This window comes from Sinocyclocheilus anshuiensis, unplaced genomic scaffold, assembly GCF_001515605.1.
Source record: "Sinocyclocheilus anshuiensis isolate Anshui unplaced genomic scaffold, SAMN03320099.WGS_v1.1 scaffold143, whole genome shotgun sequence".
NCBI classification, from domain to species: Eukaryota; Metazoa; Chordata; class Actinopteri; order Cypriniformes; family Cyprinidae; genus Sinocyclocheilus; species Sinocyclocheilus anshuiensis.
In genome coordinates, this window is record NW_015548197.1 from 228,642 (window position 1) to 245,578 (window position 16,937).

Genomic DNA, 16,937 nt, shown 5'->3' on the forward strand with positions numbered 1-16,937 from the left:
AATTCAACTTCATGTTATAATCTCAACTTTTTATCTTATGACATCGTATCTTACAATTACGACTTAGTATGTCATAATGTCAACTTTTTATCTCATAATTATGACTTAGTCTGTCAATTTTCACTTTTTATCTCATAATTCCAACTTCATGTTATAATCACAACTTTTTATCTTGACTTCTTGTCTCACAATTACGACTTAGTATGTCATAATGTCAACTTTTTATCTCGTAATTATGACTTAGTCTGTCATCATGTCAACTTTTTATCTCATAATTATGACTTAGTCTGTCAATTTTCACTTTTTATCTTGACTTCTTGAATTCCAAATTCGTTATAATCACACCTTTTTATGTTATGACTTATCTCACAATTACGACTTAGTATGTCATAATGTCAACTTTTTATCTCATAATTATGACTTAGTCTGTCAATTTTCACTTTTTATCTCACGATTACGACTTAGTATGTCATAATGTCAACTTTTTATCTCGTAATTATGACTTAGTCTGTCATCATGTCAACCTTTTTATCTCATAATGATGACTTAGTCTGTAAATTTTCACTTTTTATCTCATAATTATGACCTAGTCTGTCAATTTTCACTATTTATTTCATAATTCCAACTTCATGTTATAATCACAAGTTTTTATCTTATGACTTCTTGTCTCACAATTACGACTTAGTATGTCATAATGTCAACTTTTTATCTCGTAATTATGACTTAGTCTGTCATCATGTCAACTTTTTATCTCATAATTATGACTTAGTATGCTAGGTTTCGATTTTATGTCATAATTATGACATTTTATATCATAATTCTGACTAGGCTTCAATTTTATGTTGTAGATAGATTTTATAACATAATTATGGCTTTTTAGCTCAAAACTATGACAGTCTGTCAATTTGGACTTTTTATCTCATAATTTCAACTTCATGTTATAATCTCAACTTTTTATCTTGCAATTATGACTTTTTTCTCCTAATTTTTACTTTTTCTCTCAATTACAACTTAGTATGTCATAATTTTTTATTATTATACTTTTTATCTCATAATTATGGTTTAGTATGCTAGGTTTCAATTTGATGTCATAATTGACATTTTATATCAATTTATCTCAAATACGACGTTTTATGTCATAATTATGACTTATCTCAATTTCAACTTCATGTGTTAGCCTATAATCTCAAATTGTATCGTATAATTACTTTTTTCTCATAATGTTTATTTTTTATCTCACAACTTAGTATGTCATAGTTATGACTACGACTAGTTACTGAGTATTTTAGGTTTCAATTATATGTCGTCAGTTATGATATGTTAATTCATAATTATGCCTTATCTAATAATTCTGATTTAGTATGTCAGTTTCGACGTTATCTCTATTAATGTCATAGTTTTCCATTTTTGTCATAATCAACATTGACTTTTTCACAACAAAGAAAATTTTATCATTCAAAAGTTTGGAGTAGGAAAATGTTTTTGAAAGAAATTTCTTCTGCTCATCAAGGCTGCATTTATTTGATAAAAAATACAGTAAAACAGTAATATTGTTCAAATATTATTCAAATTTAAAAGAACTGTCAAGAAACATTTCTGATTATTATCAATGTTGAAAACAGTTGTGCTGCCCAATATTTTTGAGGAAACCGTGATACAATTTCTTTTTCAGGATTTTAGAAAGTTCAAAAGAACAGCATTTATTTGAAATAGAAATCTTTTGGAACATTAGAAATGTCTTTACTGTCACTTTTGATCAATTTAATGCATCCTCACTAAATAAAAGTATTAATTGCTATCAAAAAAACAAACAAAAACAAATCGTCCAACATATGTTTGTTTTCTGGTTGCAGTGTAAAAAGTGGGCAGATCAGAAACCTTGAATCTGCTAAAGTGTCAATGGTTGGACAAGTGAGACGGTAGGATCCGAGCACACATGCGCTCCTCCTCCTCATCACACATCAGTTGGGGCTCACTGAACGAGCGTGTTTCTCTCAGGTGTGAGGTGGAGGAAGGCGATTCGGCCGAGCCGGTGAGTCCGGTGACTGAGAGCGTGGCCGACGGGCACGAGGAGTTTTACGACCTCAACTACGTGACGGAGAAAGCAGAGAGCAGCGCATCAGCAGAGGTGAGCTCCTCAGGACCTCAGCATAAACACTGGCAGTCTGGATATGTACAACGGTAATACTGTGCTATGAACGTTACTGTACCATGCTACCTGTATATACATAATTAGTTGCCTTATATATACACACACTATCACAAATTATTGAATTATGCAAATTAATGCAGATGTATGGAAGCCTATTTCTTTGAAATTGACAATCATATTCAAAATTCTAATAATACCAAATTTTTGTCTCATATTTATCCTTTAGTATGTCATAATTTTGACTTTTTATCTGTTTAAATTTATTATTTTAGATTTTTTAATCTCATAACTTGGGATTATTATTATTAGTAGTTTTTTTGGGGTCAATTACATTTTTTATTTCAGTTTCGACTATCTCAGTATGTCATAATTTTGACTTTCTCAGTTATGATTGTTTACACTCCATTTAATTTTGTCAATTTCAATTTTTAAATCTCATAAATTTGACTATCTCATAATTACAACTGTCATAATCTTGATTCAGTTATGACTGTTTACATGTTTTTTTGTTGTTGTCAATTTCAAAAAAAAATATCTCATAATTTTGGTTTACTCAATTTCAAATTCTTATCTCATAACTATGACTTTAAACTCATAATTTTTTTGTGTCAGTTTAGTTTTTTTTAACCTCATAATTTTTTTGTGTGAATTACAACTTATGCCATAATTGTGACTTTTTTTCAATTATGACGGTTTACACTCAATTTACATTTTTTTATTCATAATTTTGATTTATCTCAATTTCAACTTTTTTTTTTACTTTTTTTTTTTTAAATCTCTATTTTGACTTTTTATCTCATAATTATGTTACTGTACATATTACGGTTTACACTCATAATTCAGATTTTTTTTGTCAATTTTGATTTTAATCTCAGAAATTAGATTAGTAAATTAGATTAGTGTATAATCTCATAATTAAATAATTTTGACTTTAATGACTTTAATAAGTCAGTTATGACATACTATGCCATTTTTCAATTTTCGTCAATGACATTTTATAATCCTTACTTTTTAATGTCATAATTACTATTTGGTAAAGCAGTTACGACTTATCTCATTATTATGATTTGGTATATACATTTTTAAGTCATATTATGACTTTTTATCTCATAATTTTGACTCCTAATTATGACTCATCTCATAATTACGATCTACTAAAGCATGAATTGTTTCTTATGTGGCAGAATGGGCTTCCATAACAACTGAAATACAGCTATTGGTCACACACCCATATTTAACATTTGATAACCTTTGACCAAACAGTGCACGATAAACAACTGAGCGTAATCGATGTGCATGAGCGTGTGTGTGTGTGTGTGTGTGTGTGTGTTTCAGCCGTGCAGTGTGTACAGCTGGAGAATCGACCTGTCTAAAGCAGAGAAATACTGGGACGGCTGGTTCAGAGGGATATCGAACCTCTTTCTGTCCTGCAACGTCCCAAAACTCCTACTGCTGGCAGGCAAGAGACACGGACCAATCAAAGCACTCCTCATGAAACACATGAAAATTAAAAAAAAATACACAGACAAAACAAAACTGCTCAGTTCTGTCCGTTTAATATGAAACGTGTCCTGTGTTCAGGCATTGATCGACTGGACAGAGACCTGACCATTGGACAGATGCAGGGTGAGTCTGATCAATAACTATATCCTATGAGACCAATCATGCACTGAGCTGCATAATCATTTAAAACTCTGACAGAAACATTGAAATCTGCCCCAGCAATCTATATGAATGATTTTAAAGATGCCTCATCCTTTTAATCACGAATGACTGGTCGACCTGCCCAGTACTGAAAAAATAACACGTTCTATGCCCAACAGTGTTTACACCTGAATAATGGCAGACATAGTAATATGCTCCTATGCTATTCTCTATTTATTCTTTTCTATGGCTTCTGTAGGTAAATTCATGATGCAGGTGCTGCCCCCTTGTGGACATGCAGTGCATGAGGACATCCCAGATAAAGTAAGAGCATATATACATTTCTATTCAAAAGCTTGTGATCACTGATCTTCTTCTAATAAATTGATACTTTTATACAGCGAGGGTGCATTAAATTGATCAAAAGTGACAGTAAGGGGATTTCTATTTCAAATAAATGCTGTTCTTTTGAACGTTCTATTCATCTGTGAATCCTGAAAAATAAAATGCATCATGCTTTCCACAAAAATATTAATCAGCACAACTGTTTTCAACATTGATTATAATCAGAAATGTTTCTGGAGCAGCATATTAGAATGATTTCTGAAGATCATGTGACACTGAAGACTGGAGTAATGATGCTGAAAATTCAGCTTTGGTCACAGAAATAAATTACAGTTTAACAGATATTCACATAGAAAACAGCTGTTTTACACTATAATAATATTTACTGTTTTACTGTATTTTTGAATAAATAAATGCAGTCTTGGAAACCTCAACATTCACTCCATCTGTATAAATATTAAGCACAGATCATTTTATTCTTGTTGCTGTGTTTTAATTCAATATTTGATTTTTGTGCATTTTTGAGGTGGCAGATGCTTTGGCAAGTTTTATGATCAGACACAAATTTGCCGAAGCTCGCAGTGAAACTAAAAGGTGAGTTACTAACGAATTAACAACTCTCTTTATCTAAAACTATTTTTAAATGTTGTTGTGTGTGTGTGTGTGTGTGTGTGTGTGTGTGTGTGTGTATATATATATATATATATATCTCCCTCCAGGTTTTATATATACATATATGCAATACATTTTATATCAAATGCATTAAAAGATACAAAGAAACATGTTCTGCTGAAGTTTGAGCATATTAATCATTACAGAAACTGCATGTCATTCTCTCTCTCTCAGTTCCTCGTACCCGTTCATGCGGTGAAATGAGAGTGTTACATTATCGTTTCTGTAAATGATTCTTTTCTGTCATTTGTTTGTACTGCAACTCTTTCTATCCCGTCTGTGTTCATACATGCAAATCTGAGCTAAAAGTCTAATGTTTTGTCCCTCAGATAAAGCAGAGGACACTGAGAAGCAGGCCTGAAACCTCCACCAGATCCAACATCCTTCACATCCAGCAAAAACATCTTACTTTAGCCATAAATCCAGGAATTGTTTCAACTGTCACTATCCTTGAGTTTAGAATAAAGATTTGAATGTTCATTATTCAACTGTGTCGGAATTTCAGGAAACATTTAAATATTTAAATGAGATGGAATCATGTGACATCATCAAAGTCAAGAGACATAAAACACTGTGTAAATGAGAAGCACGATGTTTAGCCCCAAAAATTTACATTAAAATTTATTAATATTCAAAACAGTCTGACTGAAACACGTGCAAAATACTGAGCATGAAATGGAACAAACCTCTACTGTCTGTCTGTGTGTGTGTGTGTGTGTGTGTGTTTCCTTCAGCGTGTAGGTAATACGGTGAGGTGAACTGCACGTGTGTTTGTGTGTGAATATACAAACTTGTGACTGAACTTCGAATCTCAAAACGAAATCCAACCTCTAAATACATAAAGTGCATCATGGAAAAACTTGGCAATTAAGGAGGAAACTGGACAAAATTATTCTCTATTTACAATACAGTCAAACAAGGAAGAACGAGTTACAGATTTAAAGGAACAGTGCACCTGAAAATGATCATTTACTCACCCTCATGTCATTCCATGATTTTGATTTGACAAAGAACATCTGAAACTGTTTGAATATAGTGCACAAGTGATTCTGGAGTTTTACAGAAATGAAGAAATAATAATACAGAGATTTGGAATGACCCGAGGGTGAATAAACAGTAACAGAACTATTACTTATGAGGTGAACTATACCTTTAAAGAAATAGTTCACCCAAAAATTAATGTTTGCTGAATATTACTCACCCTCAGGCCATGAAAGATTAGGATGAGTTTGTTTCTTCATCAGATTTGGAGAAATGTAGCATTGCATCACTTGCTCAGCAATGGATGCTCTGCAGTGAATGGGTGCCGTCAGAATGAGAGTCCAAACAGCTGATAAAAACATCACAATAATCCACAAGTAATCCACAGCACTCCAGTCCATCAGTTAACATCTGGAGAAGACAAAAGCTGAAACAAATCAATCAAGACATTTTTAACTTCAGACCTCTGCTTGCCGCTAAAATATGAGTCCATAATCCATAATAACACTTCCTCCAGTGAAAAAGTGCATCTCCTGTTGTCTCTCACATCAAAATCCAGCCACATGTTTGTTTAGAGCTGTTTAAACGCTGCTTTCCCTCCTGATTCACACCAGAACACTTTTTCACTGGAGGTGAAAGTGTTATGGATTATGGATTATTATAAACATCTTAATGCTGGATTTGTTTCAGCTTTTGTCTTCTCCAGACATTAACTGATGGACTGGAGTGCTGTGGATTACTTGTGGATTATTGTGATGTTTTTATCAGACTCTCATTCTGACGGCACCCATTCACTACAGAGCATCCATTGCTGAGACACTGATGCTTTTTGATGATGATTGAATTAATGATTCTTTTTCTCAAATCTTGGATGGCCTGAGGGTGAAGACACTGTCAGTAAACTTTTATGTTTGGGCAACTATCCCTTTAAATGATTTCCACTAAAATCTCAAGTGGACAGGGCACGTGGCATGCACAGCAAACATCACATGTCCTGCTCCACAGAATCCAAAGAGCACTTCCTAGAAAGTCCCACAGTTTTGTCCCGCACGACGTCCGTCACACACTCCAGGTCTGGCGTCTTTGGATGAGGAAGGTGTCTAAATACTGAGATTCTCTTTTGTTTTTTTAATACTGCAGAATTCGAGCACATCAAATGCTTCTCTATAGAAAAATAAACCACTTCTGATCAGATTCAAAATAGTCTTTGACACGTTCTTTCCGCTGGGATCACAGACAAATGGTAAAACGGGCAGCGAACACTGCGGCGGTAAGACAGAGAAGATTGTCGAGCAGAGCAGAACCGATCGTCTGCTGATACCGAACAAGTGCTTTAGCTCAAGTGCATACTGTAGTGTGCACTGCGGGCGAGAGAACAGAGTTTACCCTGCTTTTCAGAGAAAAAGGAAGGAAGATGAAATGAATGTAACATCGGATGTGGATTGTAGTATGTACTCGGCAGGCAGTGTGTCGGTCAATCACTGGCCATTCAAAGCCCATTCAACTCGTCTAATGCCGTCGCCGTGGTCACCCAAACATTTGAGCACGAGTGGGCGTGGCCAGATCAGCACTTTGGATCATCAGTGGGCGTGTCCATGTCCGAATGCCCCGCCCCCATCACAAGCGACACCTCTGAACTGCCGCTGGCTATTGGCTGTAACTCACCTGTGGAGGAAAGACAGTCATAATGATATTCATCGCGGCTGTGTCCTAACTGGCACGCTGTCCTTACTAAACAGCATGCAAGATGAGAAAAAGCACAAGTTGCAAAGCATATGAAAATTGCACTTGTAGTGTACTTCAAATCTTACATTTTAAAAAATCTGTACTTGCAGATTATATAATATTGATGAAATAAAAGGCCACTTTCATAAGTACACTTCTAAAAAGTGTACCTTTTAATAATGTTGAATTAAAAGAGTACATTTTAAAATATTGTTCTAAAAATATTCTGTTGTGCTCTAAAAAGTACACTTATTTTGATGTTGCACATACTGATGCAGATGTAAAATATGTGATATTAATTTTAACGAGTGTTATTCTATATTACATTTAAAGTTAATACATTTTAAATGTACTAAATTACAACTTAATTGTAATTACAAAGTGTTATTTTAGTATCAATTAGATACTGTTATAGTTTTCTATTAACAGTTTAAATTAATATATTTTAATATTTTATGTTTTTATTTTAATTTGTTAAAGTTTTAGTAATTTTTTTGGTCATTTTTTGTTTATAAACACACACATATAAATATATATATATACTTTTTTTTTTTTTTTTTTAAGTTTTTAGTTATTTTGTACATTAAGTTAAAAATTAATGAAAATGAGAATTTTTCCTTGGGAAGAGAAACTAGCAGAATTAAAATATGGTTAAACATTTATTTATTTATTTTTTTCAATTAACGTTTATTTTATTTCTAATAACAAAAATGTTTTTTGATTGTTTTAGTTTTAGTTAACTATAATAATTCTGTTACATTTAAATATATACAAGTTTCAAAAGAAATTAAACATTACATAATAACATAACATAATAACATTAACATTCAAATATATTTTGGTTTACCATAAATGTTTGTCAGTATATTCTTCAGTACACATTATGCATATTTCAAAAACCATATAAGTTATGAAATTACATAGAAAGATCACTAAAGTTCAACTAACTGCATTTAACATACATTTAAATTATAATACATTTTCAATTAATGGCAATTAACATGCAATTAAGTGTAAAAAAATTAAATTGAGTTTGCGCTTAAAGTTTATTATTTCTGTAATGCATACTATTGTACTTTTCATTCACAAGGCTGCCTGAATGGTTTACATCTTTTGGGCTATTATTAAATACGCGCTATTATTTGTAAGTCGCTTTTGATAAAAGCATCTGCTAAATGCTTAAATGTAAGTAATTACCCACAATGCCTAGCACTACAGAAGAGGAGGACTTTGTGAGCTCTGTGAGGAGATCAGTGACACTCACTCTGTTCGGTTGGCAAGGTGTCCTGGGACAGTGGCTCAGAGTCCAGGAGGACCTGAGGGAGACCCACCATCCTCACACCGGGGCCACGCCCCCCGACGACATCACCGCCCATGACATCATCGCTCATCACCATGGCGTTGAGAGCCACGCCCCCCACGGCGAGCTCGTAGTCCAGAGGAAGTTCATTCAGACACTCGGCACTCGACTGCGCGCGGACAGAATTACACCGCATTCAAACAACAGAGTTAAACGCCATAGAATTACCCAATAAGCTGTGCATTTCAGTGACTTTACCATGCTTAAAGACAGGATTATTACAATTAAGCATTAAACTAAACTACTAAAAACATAAAATAAACTTTCATAACTTGAAAATGAACTTATTGTATTTTAGCTAGTTACCAAGGCAACATTTTATTTTCATTTAGTTTAACTTAATTATATATCAATAAAAACTAAACATATAATATTTATATATATATATATATATATATCTCAATCAAAAAATTACGAAAACACAACAAAAGTACTAACACTTTAACTTCAATTAAAATGAAAACAAGGCATCATTTTTCATTTAGTCTAACTCCATGTATTAGCATAACTAAAACTGAAATAAAAATGTGTTAATTACAGATATATATTTTTTTTAAAACTAATAAAAATGTAAAAATCACAACAAAATTCTCTAAAATATAAACAGTATAAATATAAAAAGAATTCAAAATATTAAAAAATATTTATAGCATCAGTGATACTAAAATAACACTCATTAAGGCACAATATGACGTTTTAAGAACTAAATAAAATAATAAAATAAAAAAATAATAATCCAATGGAAATAATTTAAAACTAAAAATTAAAAAAAAGTATACATTTGTCAAAAATACTAATAAAAATGACAAAAACACAAAATGTCTAAAACTTTTTAAAATTCAAATGAAAACATAAAACAGATAAAAAATAATTAAAAATATTAATGTTAAAAGAACAAAATAAAATAGAAAATAAAAATAAAAAATAATGAATCTTCTGGAAATAATTTCATGTATTAATTTATTACTGTAATTAATAATAATTACATAACATTTCTTCTTATTATTATTATTAATAATAATGATAATGATAATAATAATAATAATAAAGTTAATTTATTCAGACTGTTATTCAGCTGTATTCATTACGCTGATTCTGTCTGAAGCTTCATGTTAAAGGGGTCATAGGATGCTACATGCACTTTTACAAGTTGTTTGAACTGAAATGTGTGTTGGCAGTGCATGTACACAACCACCCTATAATGCTAAAAATCCACCCAGTTTCTCTTTCAACTCAAGGAGGACTAAACATGCACAAACAGCACACGACCTCTGTACAGCGACGAGGGAGAGAGAGAGAGAAACACCAACCGTGAGGCCGAGAGCTTTGAGGATGTTCATCTTACACATGGGACACGTGCGATGGTCCACCAACCACGGGTCGACACAGCCCTTATGAAACAGATGCCTGCGAGAAGCAGAAAGTGAAGTGCGTTGATCAGTCTAATACTCGCTCATGTTGTTTGCGAATCTGTTTTCAGTTGAACGCTTCCAATGAACTGATATAAAAAGACCTGTACACCATTGTACATCCTCTTTTTGCAGCAAAAAAAGTGTTTAGCAACTTTGTTATATAAAAATTTATTTTGTTGTTTTTTGTGATTATGTGTAATTATTAAGATTGTTAAATGCTGCTTATTTAAATTAGCAATGTAATATATCCATTCAAAAGTTTGAGGTCAGTGATTTTTTTTTTTTTATTAAAAATTAATTTGTTCCACAAGGATGCATTAAATTGATCAAAAGTGCCAGTAAAGACGTTTCTAATGTTACAAAAGATTTCTATTTCAAATAAATGCTGTTCTTTTGAACTTTCTATTAATCTGTGAATCCTGAAAAATAAAATGCATCACAGTTTCCACAAAAATATTGGGCAGCACGACTGTTTTCAACATTGATAATAATCAGAAATGTTTCTTGAGCAGCAGATCAGAATATTAGAATGATTTCTGAAGATCATGTGACGCTGAAGACTGGAGTAATGATGCTGAAAATACAGCTTTGATCACAGAAATAAATTACATTTTACAATATATTCACATAGAAAACAGTTATTTGAAATTGTAATAATATTTCACAATTTTACTGATTTTACAGTTTTTTTAATCAAATAAATGCAGCCTTATCTAACGATTTTAACAATTAAAAAAATATACAATATATAAATGAATGATAAAATATATGCATATATATATATATTACTGTATTACTATTGAAATAACCGTATTAATGTAGCTAGCTACATCTTGTTAGTAGCATCAGGTGAGTGTTTACCTGCAAGGTAAGATTCTCACAACATCATTTGGTTTATAACCCTCGATACACACGGCACAGTTATCAAAATCATTCTCCGTCTCCTAAAGAAAAGCACACACATCATAAGACACAACAGAGAGTGTTGAATTCAATCTCACTGCTTTAAAGACTGCAATATTGAGTGTTTATTGGTTCACCTGATCGCCTTTCCTGATGGTCCGCACTTGTAACTGGCTGATGGCTTTTTTGGCAGCGTCGCCCAGCCTCCTCTGACCAATCAGAGAACAGAACGTTATTAATGAACGCATTTCTCCTTCGACTTCAGACTGTGATGTCCTACAGTACATCTGTCTCTCGTTAGAATAATTAAAGACTGAGAGCTGTAATGAAAGCTCTGTTGCCTTCAGGCATGTGATGAAAGTCACTTACTGTGGCCTGTTATCATGTTTTAGGGTCGCGTTCAAACACACACAAACATGCAAACCACCAAAAACAAGCAACAGTGGCGAAAGAAAGTGGTTTGATCTCACGGCTGAACAACTGTTTTTTTTCTAAGATTAAAATACTTTTTTTTTTTTGGCTGTGCTTGTTTGTAGGGCTACACAATTTGGCCGTTTTGTTTTGTTTTTTTGCAATTTTATAATCAATGTGGCTATTAAATTTAATTTGATTATTTTGTATTATTTGTATAAATAATAATAATACAAATATAAATACTACTAAACTTTGAATTATTATTAATGTAATATTCCACTGTGCAATAAAAAATGTAGTATTTAAGAAAAAAGAATATAATTACACTAATAATAATTCTATTATTATATATGTAATTCTATATATGTAAGAAAACATAATAAAATAATTAATAATAATTTTATTTTTTATTTGTATTGTTTTTGTATAAACAATAATAATAATACATTTCTACAATTTGAAATATTAATGTAATATTTCACTGTACAATAAAAAATGTTGTATTTAAAATATAATATTATTAATATTTTTTAATTATTATGTTATTATTATTATTATAAACAATAACAAATACTTAAATATATAAATATTATTATATAAAAACTAAATAAGAAATATTATTAATGTAATATTTCAGTGTAAACAAAAAAATGTATTCAAGAAAAAATATAATAAGAATTATTATTTTCTGTAAAATTACAATATTAATATTTATGGTCATCTCAAATCGCACTAAGCCATTACATGATTTCGATTTTATTTAGATTAATCACTCAGCCTTATTTGATCTTCACATAAATGATCATTCCGATCAAAATTGATTGAGCAAAATTGTGTGTCTAACATATACAGTGGCTGCAAAACGCATTTAAGCATTTCATAAGACGAGGTTTCTCGGGTTTGTACCTGGTTGCGGTCCCTGGCGTTGGCGTATCTGAAGCGTTGGATGTAGTAAAAGACGAGCCAGGCCAGCGAGATGATCATGAGGATGATGAAGGAGATGGAGACGAAGACCACGGAGGTGCGGCTGACGTATTTCTGCAGGTTGCGTGTTCCTACGGTGATGTGCATGTGAACGGAGATGTTCCTCTCCATCAGAAGAACCAGATCACGACCCTTCGGCTCCGGAATCATGATGGCCACCACGTCACCGGTGCCTGAAACACAGAGCCACAGTTAACCAGCGCCTCGACTAGACTAACTCACTTCCTCTGTGGGAAAAATAAACTAGACAAATTCAAATTAAATGGGGAAAAAAATTTATGTGTGGAAAAAAATTACAGAATTTGAAAAAAAAAAATAAAAATGGGAAAAAAATCTAATGGATTTCATAGGTCTTAAAAAATTTAAACTTTGTTAAACTTTTTAATAATTTTTTTGTTAAACTGAATAAGTTTCATGATTTTAATTAATCAGGCATTCTTTCTGATTTTTATGATTTAATCTAACCATTTAAACGTAATCCAGAACATTTAAATCGAAAAAAAAAAAAATACAGGAAAAAGTCCAATTAAATTGGAAATAAATAATAATAAAATGGGGGGGGGGGGGAATTTGGGGAAAAAAATTACAAAATTTGAAGAAAAAAATAAAATGGATTTCATATGTCTTAAAAAATTCATTTTGTTAAACTTTTAATACATTGTTGTTAAACTGAATAAGTTTCATGATTTAAATTAGACATTCTCTCTGATTATTATGATTTAATCGAACCATTTAAATCAGAAAAAATAATCTAGAAAAATGAAAATGAAAATGAAAAAAAAAAACGAATTTGGGGGAAAAAATCTAACGGATTTTATAAGACCATATATGCGATTTTTGTTAAACTTTAATAAATTGTTGTTAAATTGTATAAGTATCATGATTAATTAATTAGACATGCTTTTTGGTTACTAAAATTGAATGTAAACATTAAAACAGAATCCAGAAATTTTTAAAATGGGAAAAAAATGGAATCCAGAAAAAGTATATAATTTGGGAAAAAATACAACAGAGTTTGGGGGGGGATTTCATAGGACCCTAAAAACAGCACAGTGAAAAGCTTTAACATCAGACGGAGAACCTCCTCAGCCCAAACGAAACACAAAGTTCAAAGAAAGAGTTAAAGATAACAAGAAAAACAACAAGGGGGAGAAATGCAGATACTGACGTAGAAAAAAAGAGAGGAACTAAACAAGCAGCATTTCTGCAACACTTCACAGGGAGATAGAGAAAGATAAGAGGCGTCAGATGAAACTTCTGAGACTTTTCTGAGACGCGGAACGAGCAGAACGCTGAAGTGACCGCTCCAGTCGAGCCTGAACACCAACATCACGTCTAAAGATTCTCTCATGACTTCCAGATGTGAGAGAACACACAAACACGCGTTCAAACACTTTATAGAGAAGTCAGAAATACCCACAAAAACACTAAAGCATGTGACAATTTACATTACAGTGCCCAAGGTACAAGAACGAATTACTATTTTCGGGGCCTGAATTGCAGTGAATGGGTGCCGTCAGAATGAGAGTCCAGTCAGCTGATAAAAACATCACAATAATCCACAAGCAATCCACACCACCGAGTAAAGTTTCAGCAAATTTTAATTTTGGGGTGAAATATTCCTTTAAACCATCACAGATTTAGCAAAACACAATCAAACGTGCAAGATATCCATTCACCATCACTCATAACCTAATATGCATTTACAATAACACATCATGCACTCATTATAACTAATAACAATATATAAACTCATAAAACACATATGCATTCACATTCAGCCAGACACATTTCTAAATATGCAATAATGCATTTATCACACATAACCACACATGCATTTATTACCATCAGCCATCACTCATAACCGTACATATATATGGACTTACAATAACACATAACCAAACATGCATATCTAGTTGACAGATGATGAATGCATGCATCACAACACATATGCATTGACCATCACATTTAGCCAGACATGCATTTGCCATCACTCCATAACCAAATATGGATTTGCAATCACACATAACCTGTCACGCAGACATAATCGATCATAACCAAGCATGCACCACCTGAATCAGACATGGTGATGGTCTCATTGGGGTTGGAGGATCCCACGTTGAATATGACCACAGCGGACGCATTTTTTCCCAAGGCGTTTCGGATCTTGTCTCTGTACGTGCAGTTTCCCCGGCTGATGAGCGCGATCCACGCGCCGTGTCCGCGCGGCGTGAACCTGCAGCTGGGGTCGCACGCGTGTCTGTCCTGCGGCGCGGCGGGCATCGCCAGCACGCCTCTGGCCTCGCGCTTGAGCGAGTGCTCCCCGTAACGCCCGCACTCCGTCTTCTCGGTGCGGACCTCGGCCGTGTCCGGATCCATGTACGTGATGTTGACGAACGCCGTGTACCATTCCTCCTTCTCCGCCACCGTGAAGTCCAAACACAGCAGATGGACGAAGCAGAAGGACAGCAGCCAGGTGGACAGGGCCAGACTACGACACGTCTGGATCACCGAGAGTGCCATAGCAGTGTAATTGTTATTATTATGGTGAGTCTAGCGGCCGTGCGACGCGCGTTTACTCCATAATATCCGCCTTTGTGCGTGTCGAGCGCGTTACGCGGCGCAATCGCCGACACTCATGGTCAAAACACTCAACTTGAAAGACCGAGTTTTGTGATTAATAACCTCTAGAGCCTGTTGCCTGTGCGAGAGGCGCGTTGGTTCGGTAAAAACGCGAGCAGAAGCTGCGCGACAGAGCCATGGTGTCTGATATTTTCGGCCTTCGGCTGCTGTGGCAAAAACGGAGCACGAAACAGCGGCCACTAGCGGCGGAGCGATGATCTGCGCATGCGCGACACCCTTAAAGGGATAGTTCACCCAAAAATGAAAATTACCCCATGATTTACTCACCCTCAAGCCATCCTAGGTGTATACGACTTTCTTCTTTCAGACGAAACCAATCGGAATTATATTAAAAAATGTCCTGGCTCTTCCAAGCTTTATAATGGCAGTGAATGGGTGTTATTTTTCAATAGTCCAAAAGACGTCAAATAAAGTGCCTCCATCCATCATAAAAAGTGTCCCACATGGCTCCAGTGGGTTAATAAAGGCCTCCTGAAGCGAATCGATGCGTTTGTGTAAGAAAAACATCCATATTTAAAACTATATAAACAGTAATCTCAGTAACTGTCGTACGCGCGTTCACAATAACACTGTTACAGCGGATGACGTAGGCCGTAGCGTAAGGTCCAATGAGAAGTGACGAATGCGGAAGTGCAGTGGAGAGAGCGAAACAAAACACTGGTCATGAATTAGTAGTACAAAACTAGGATTTGTAAAGAAAAATGTCGGAGGATTTCGATATAAGCCAAGAGGAGACTGGTTTTCCTTTGCTAAAGTAAGGAAACTTTGCTCCCTTTGCTCCTGTAAACAAACATTGGTTTTCGCGAGACTAGCATATTCTCACCGAACCTTATGTTACGCCGACGTCCTACGTCATCCGCCGGAACGGCGTTCTATTGAAGACAGTTAGAGGTAGATAGAGATTACTGTTTATAAAATTTTGAATATGGATTTTTTTCTTACAAAAATGCATTGATTCGCTACAGGAGGATTTTATTCACCTCCCCCGGAGCCGTGTGAAACACTTTTTATGATGGATTGATGCGCTTTATTGGACTTCTTTTGGACTATTGAAAAATAACACCCATTCACTGCCATTATAAAGCTTGGAAGAGCCAGGACATTTTTTAATATAATTCCGGCGTCGGAAAATACACGCTTTGTTAGTAAGTGAGATTAATCAAAGCCAATCTATAGGGACTGTCAGAAAACTCAACACAATGTGTCGAAGAGTTGATTCAAAGTTGAAAAGCAACAGTGACGGACTTTTTTATTCAGAGTAGAGACGACATATTTAAGATGTTACGACAGAAAAAGAGTGAAACGCTTAAAAAATAGCCTATGTGTCGAAATAATTTCATAATGAAAAAGGAGCAATGTGAGAAACAAAGCTTTTCAAAACTTTGTTTCGAAAGTTTCGAAGCACTCGATTCACCGCAGCTGGGCAAAATGGTATTTACGAAATGTCGTATGTAACTTTAGAGACGGTCCCTAGATTTGCGAATATCGAGTGCCGGGAAATGACACCTCTGGCCATTCCGTTGGGCCACGCCCCCAGCTATCACAAGACCCGAGCAAGTCCATGGTTGACACCCTCTCATTAGCATGTTGTGCAGAGGAAAAATAAATGCGGAACTACATTCAGAAATAAATGAGTGATCAAAGGAAAATAAATAGGATGAGTTTAGCATTTCCTTAAACATTTTCCATTTGCCCACCAATT

At 34.1% G+C, this 16,937-nt stretch overlaps 2 protein-coding genes across 2 annotated transcripts in view; one reads left to right on the forward strand and one right to left on the reverse strand.

The window, feature by feature from the left end:
• LOC107653220 (protein phosphatase methylesterase 1-like) overlaps nucleotides 1–16,937 on the forward strand; it is a 29,489-nt gene that overhangs the window by 5,767 nt on the left and 6,785 nt on the right. Inside the window, exons 7-14 of the mRNA XM_016439890.1 lie at nucleotides 1,787–1,919; nucleotides 1,999–2,128; nucleotides 3,488–3,611; nucleotides 3,734–3,778; nucleotides 4,056–4,120; nucleotides 4,668–4,735; nucleotides 4,988–5,019; nucleotides 5,143–5,536. Of these exons, the coding sequence (XP_016295376.1) occupies nucleotides 1,787–1,919; nucleotides 1,999–2,128; nucleotides 3,488–3,611; nucleotides 3,734–3,778; nucleotides 4,056–4,120; nucleotides 4,668–4,735; nucleotides 4,988–5,012 (590 nt within the window). The 3' untranslated portion in view covers nucleotides 5,013–5,019; nucleotides 5,143–5,536. The remainder of the gene's footprint in view (nucleotides 1–1,786; nucleotides 1,920–1,998; nucleotides 2,129–3,487; nucleotides 3,612–3,733; nucleotides 3,779–4,055; nucleotides 4,121–4,667; nucleotides 4,736–4,987; nucleotides 5,020–5,142; nucleotides 5,537–16,937) is intronic.
• On the reverse strand, nucleotides 6,564–15,395 carry LOC107653218 (RING finger protein 150-like). Its single transcript, XM_016439888.1, has 7 exons — nucleotides 14,665–15,395; nucleotides 12,515–12,765; nucleotides 11,332–11,403; nucleotides 11,153–11,235; nucleotides 10,190–10,286; nucleotides 8,784–8,988; nucleotides 6,564–7,459 (listed from the first exon to the last, which is right to left on the reverse strand). Exons 1-7 carry the CDS (start codon nucleotides 15,113–15,115, stop codon nucleotides 7,359–7,361), a joined length of 1,260 nt encoding a protein of 419 aa, XP_016295374.1. The 5' UTR covers nucleotides 15,116–15,395; the 3' UTR covers nucleotides 6,564–7,358.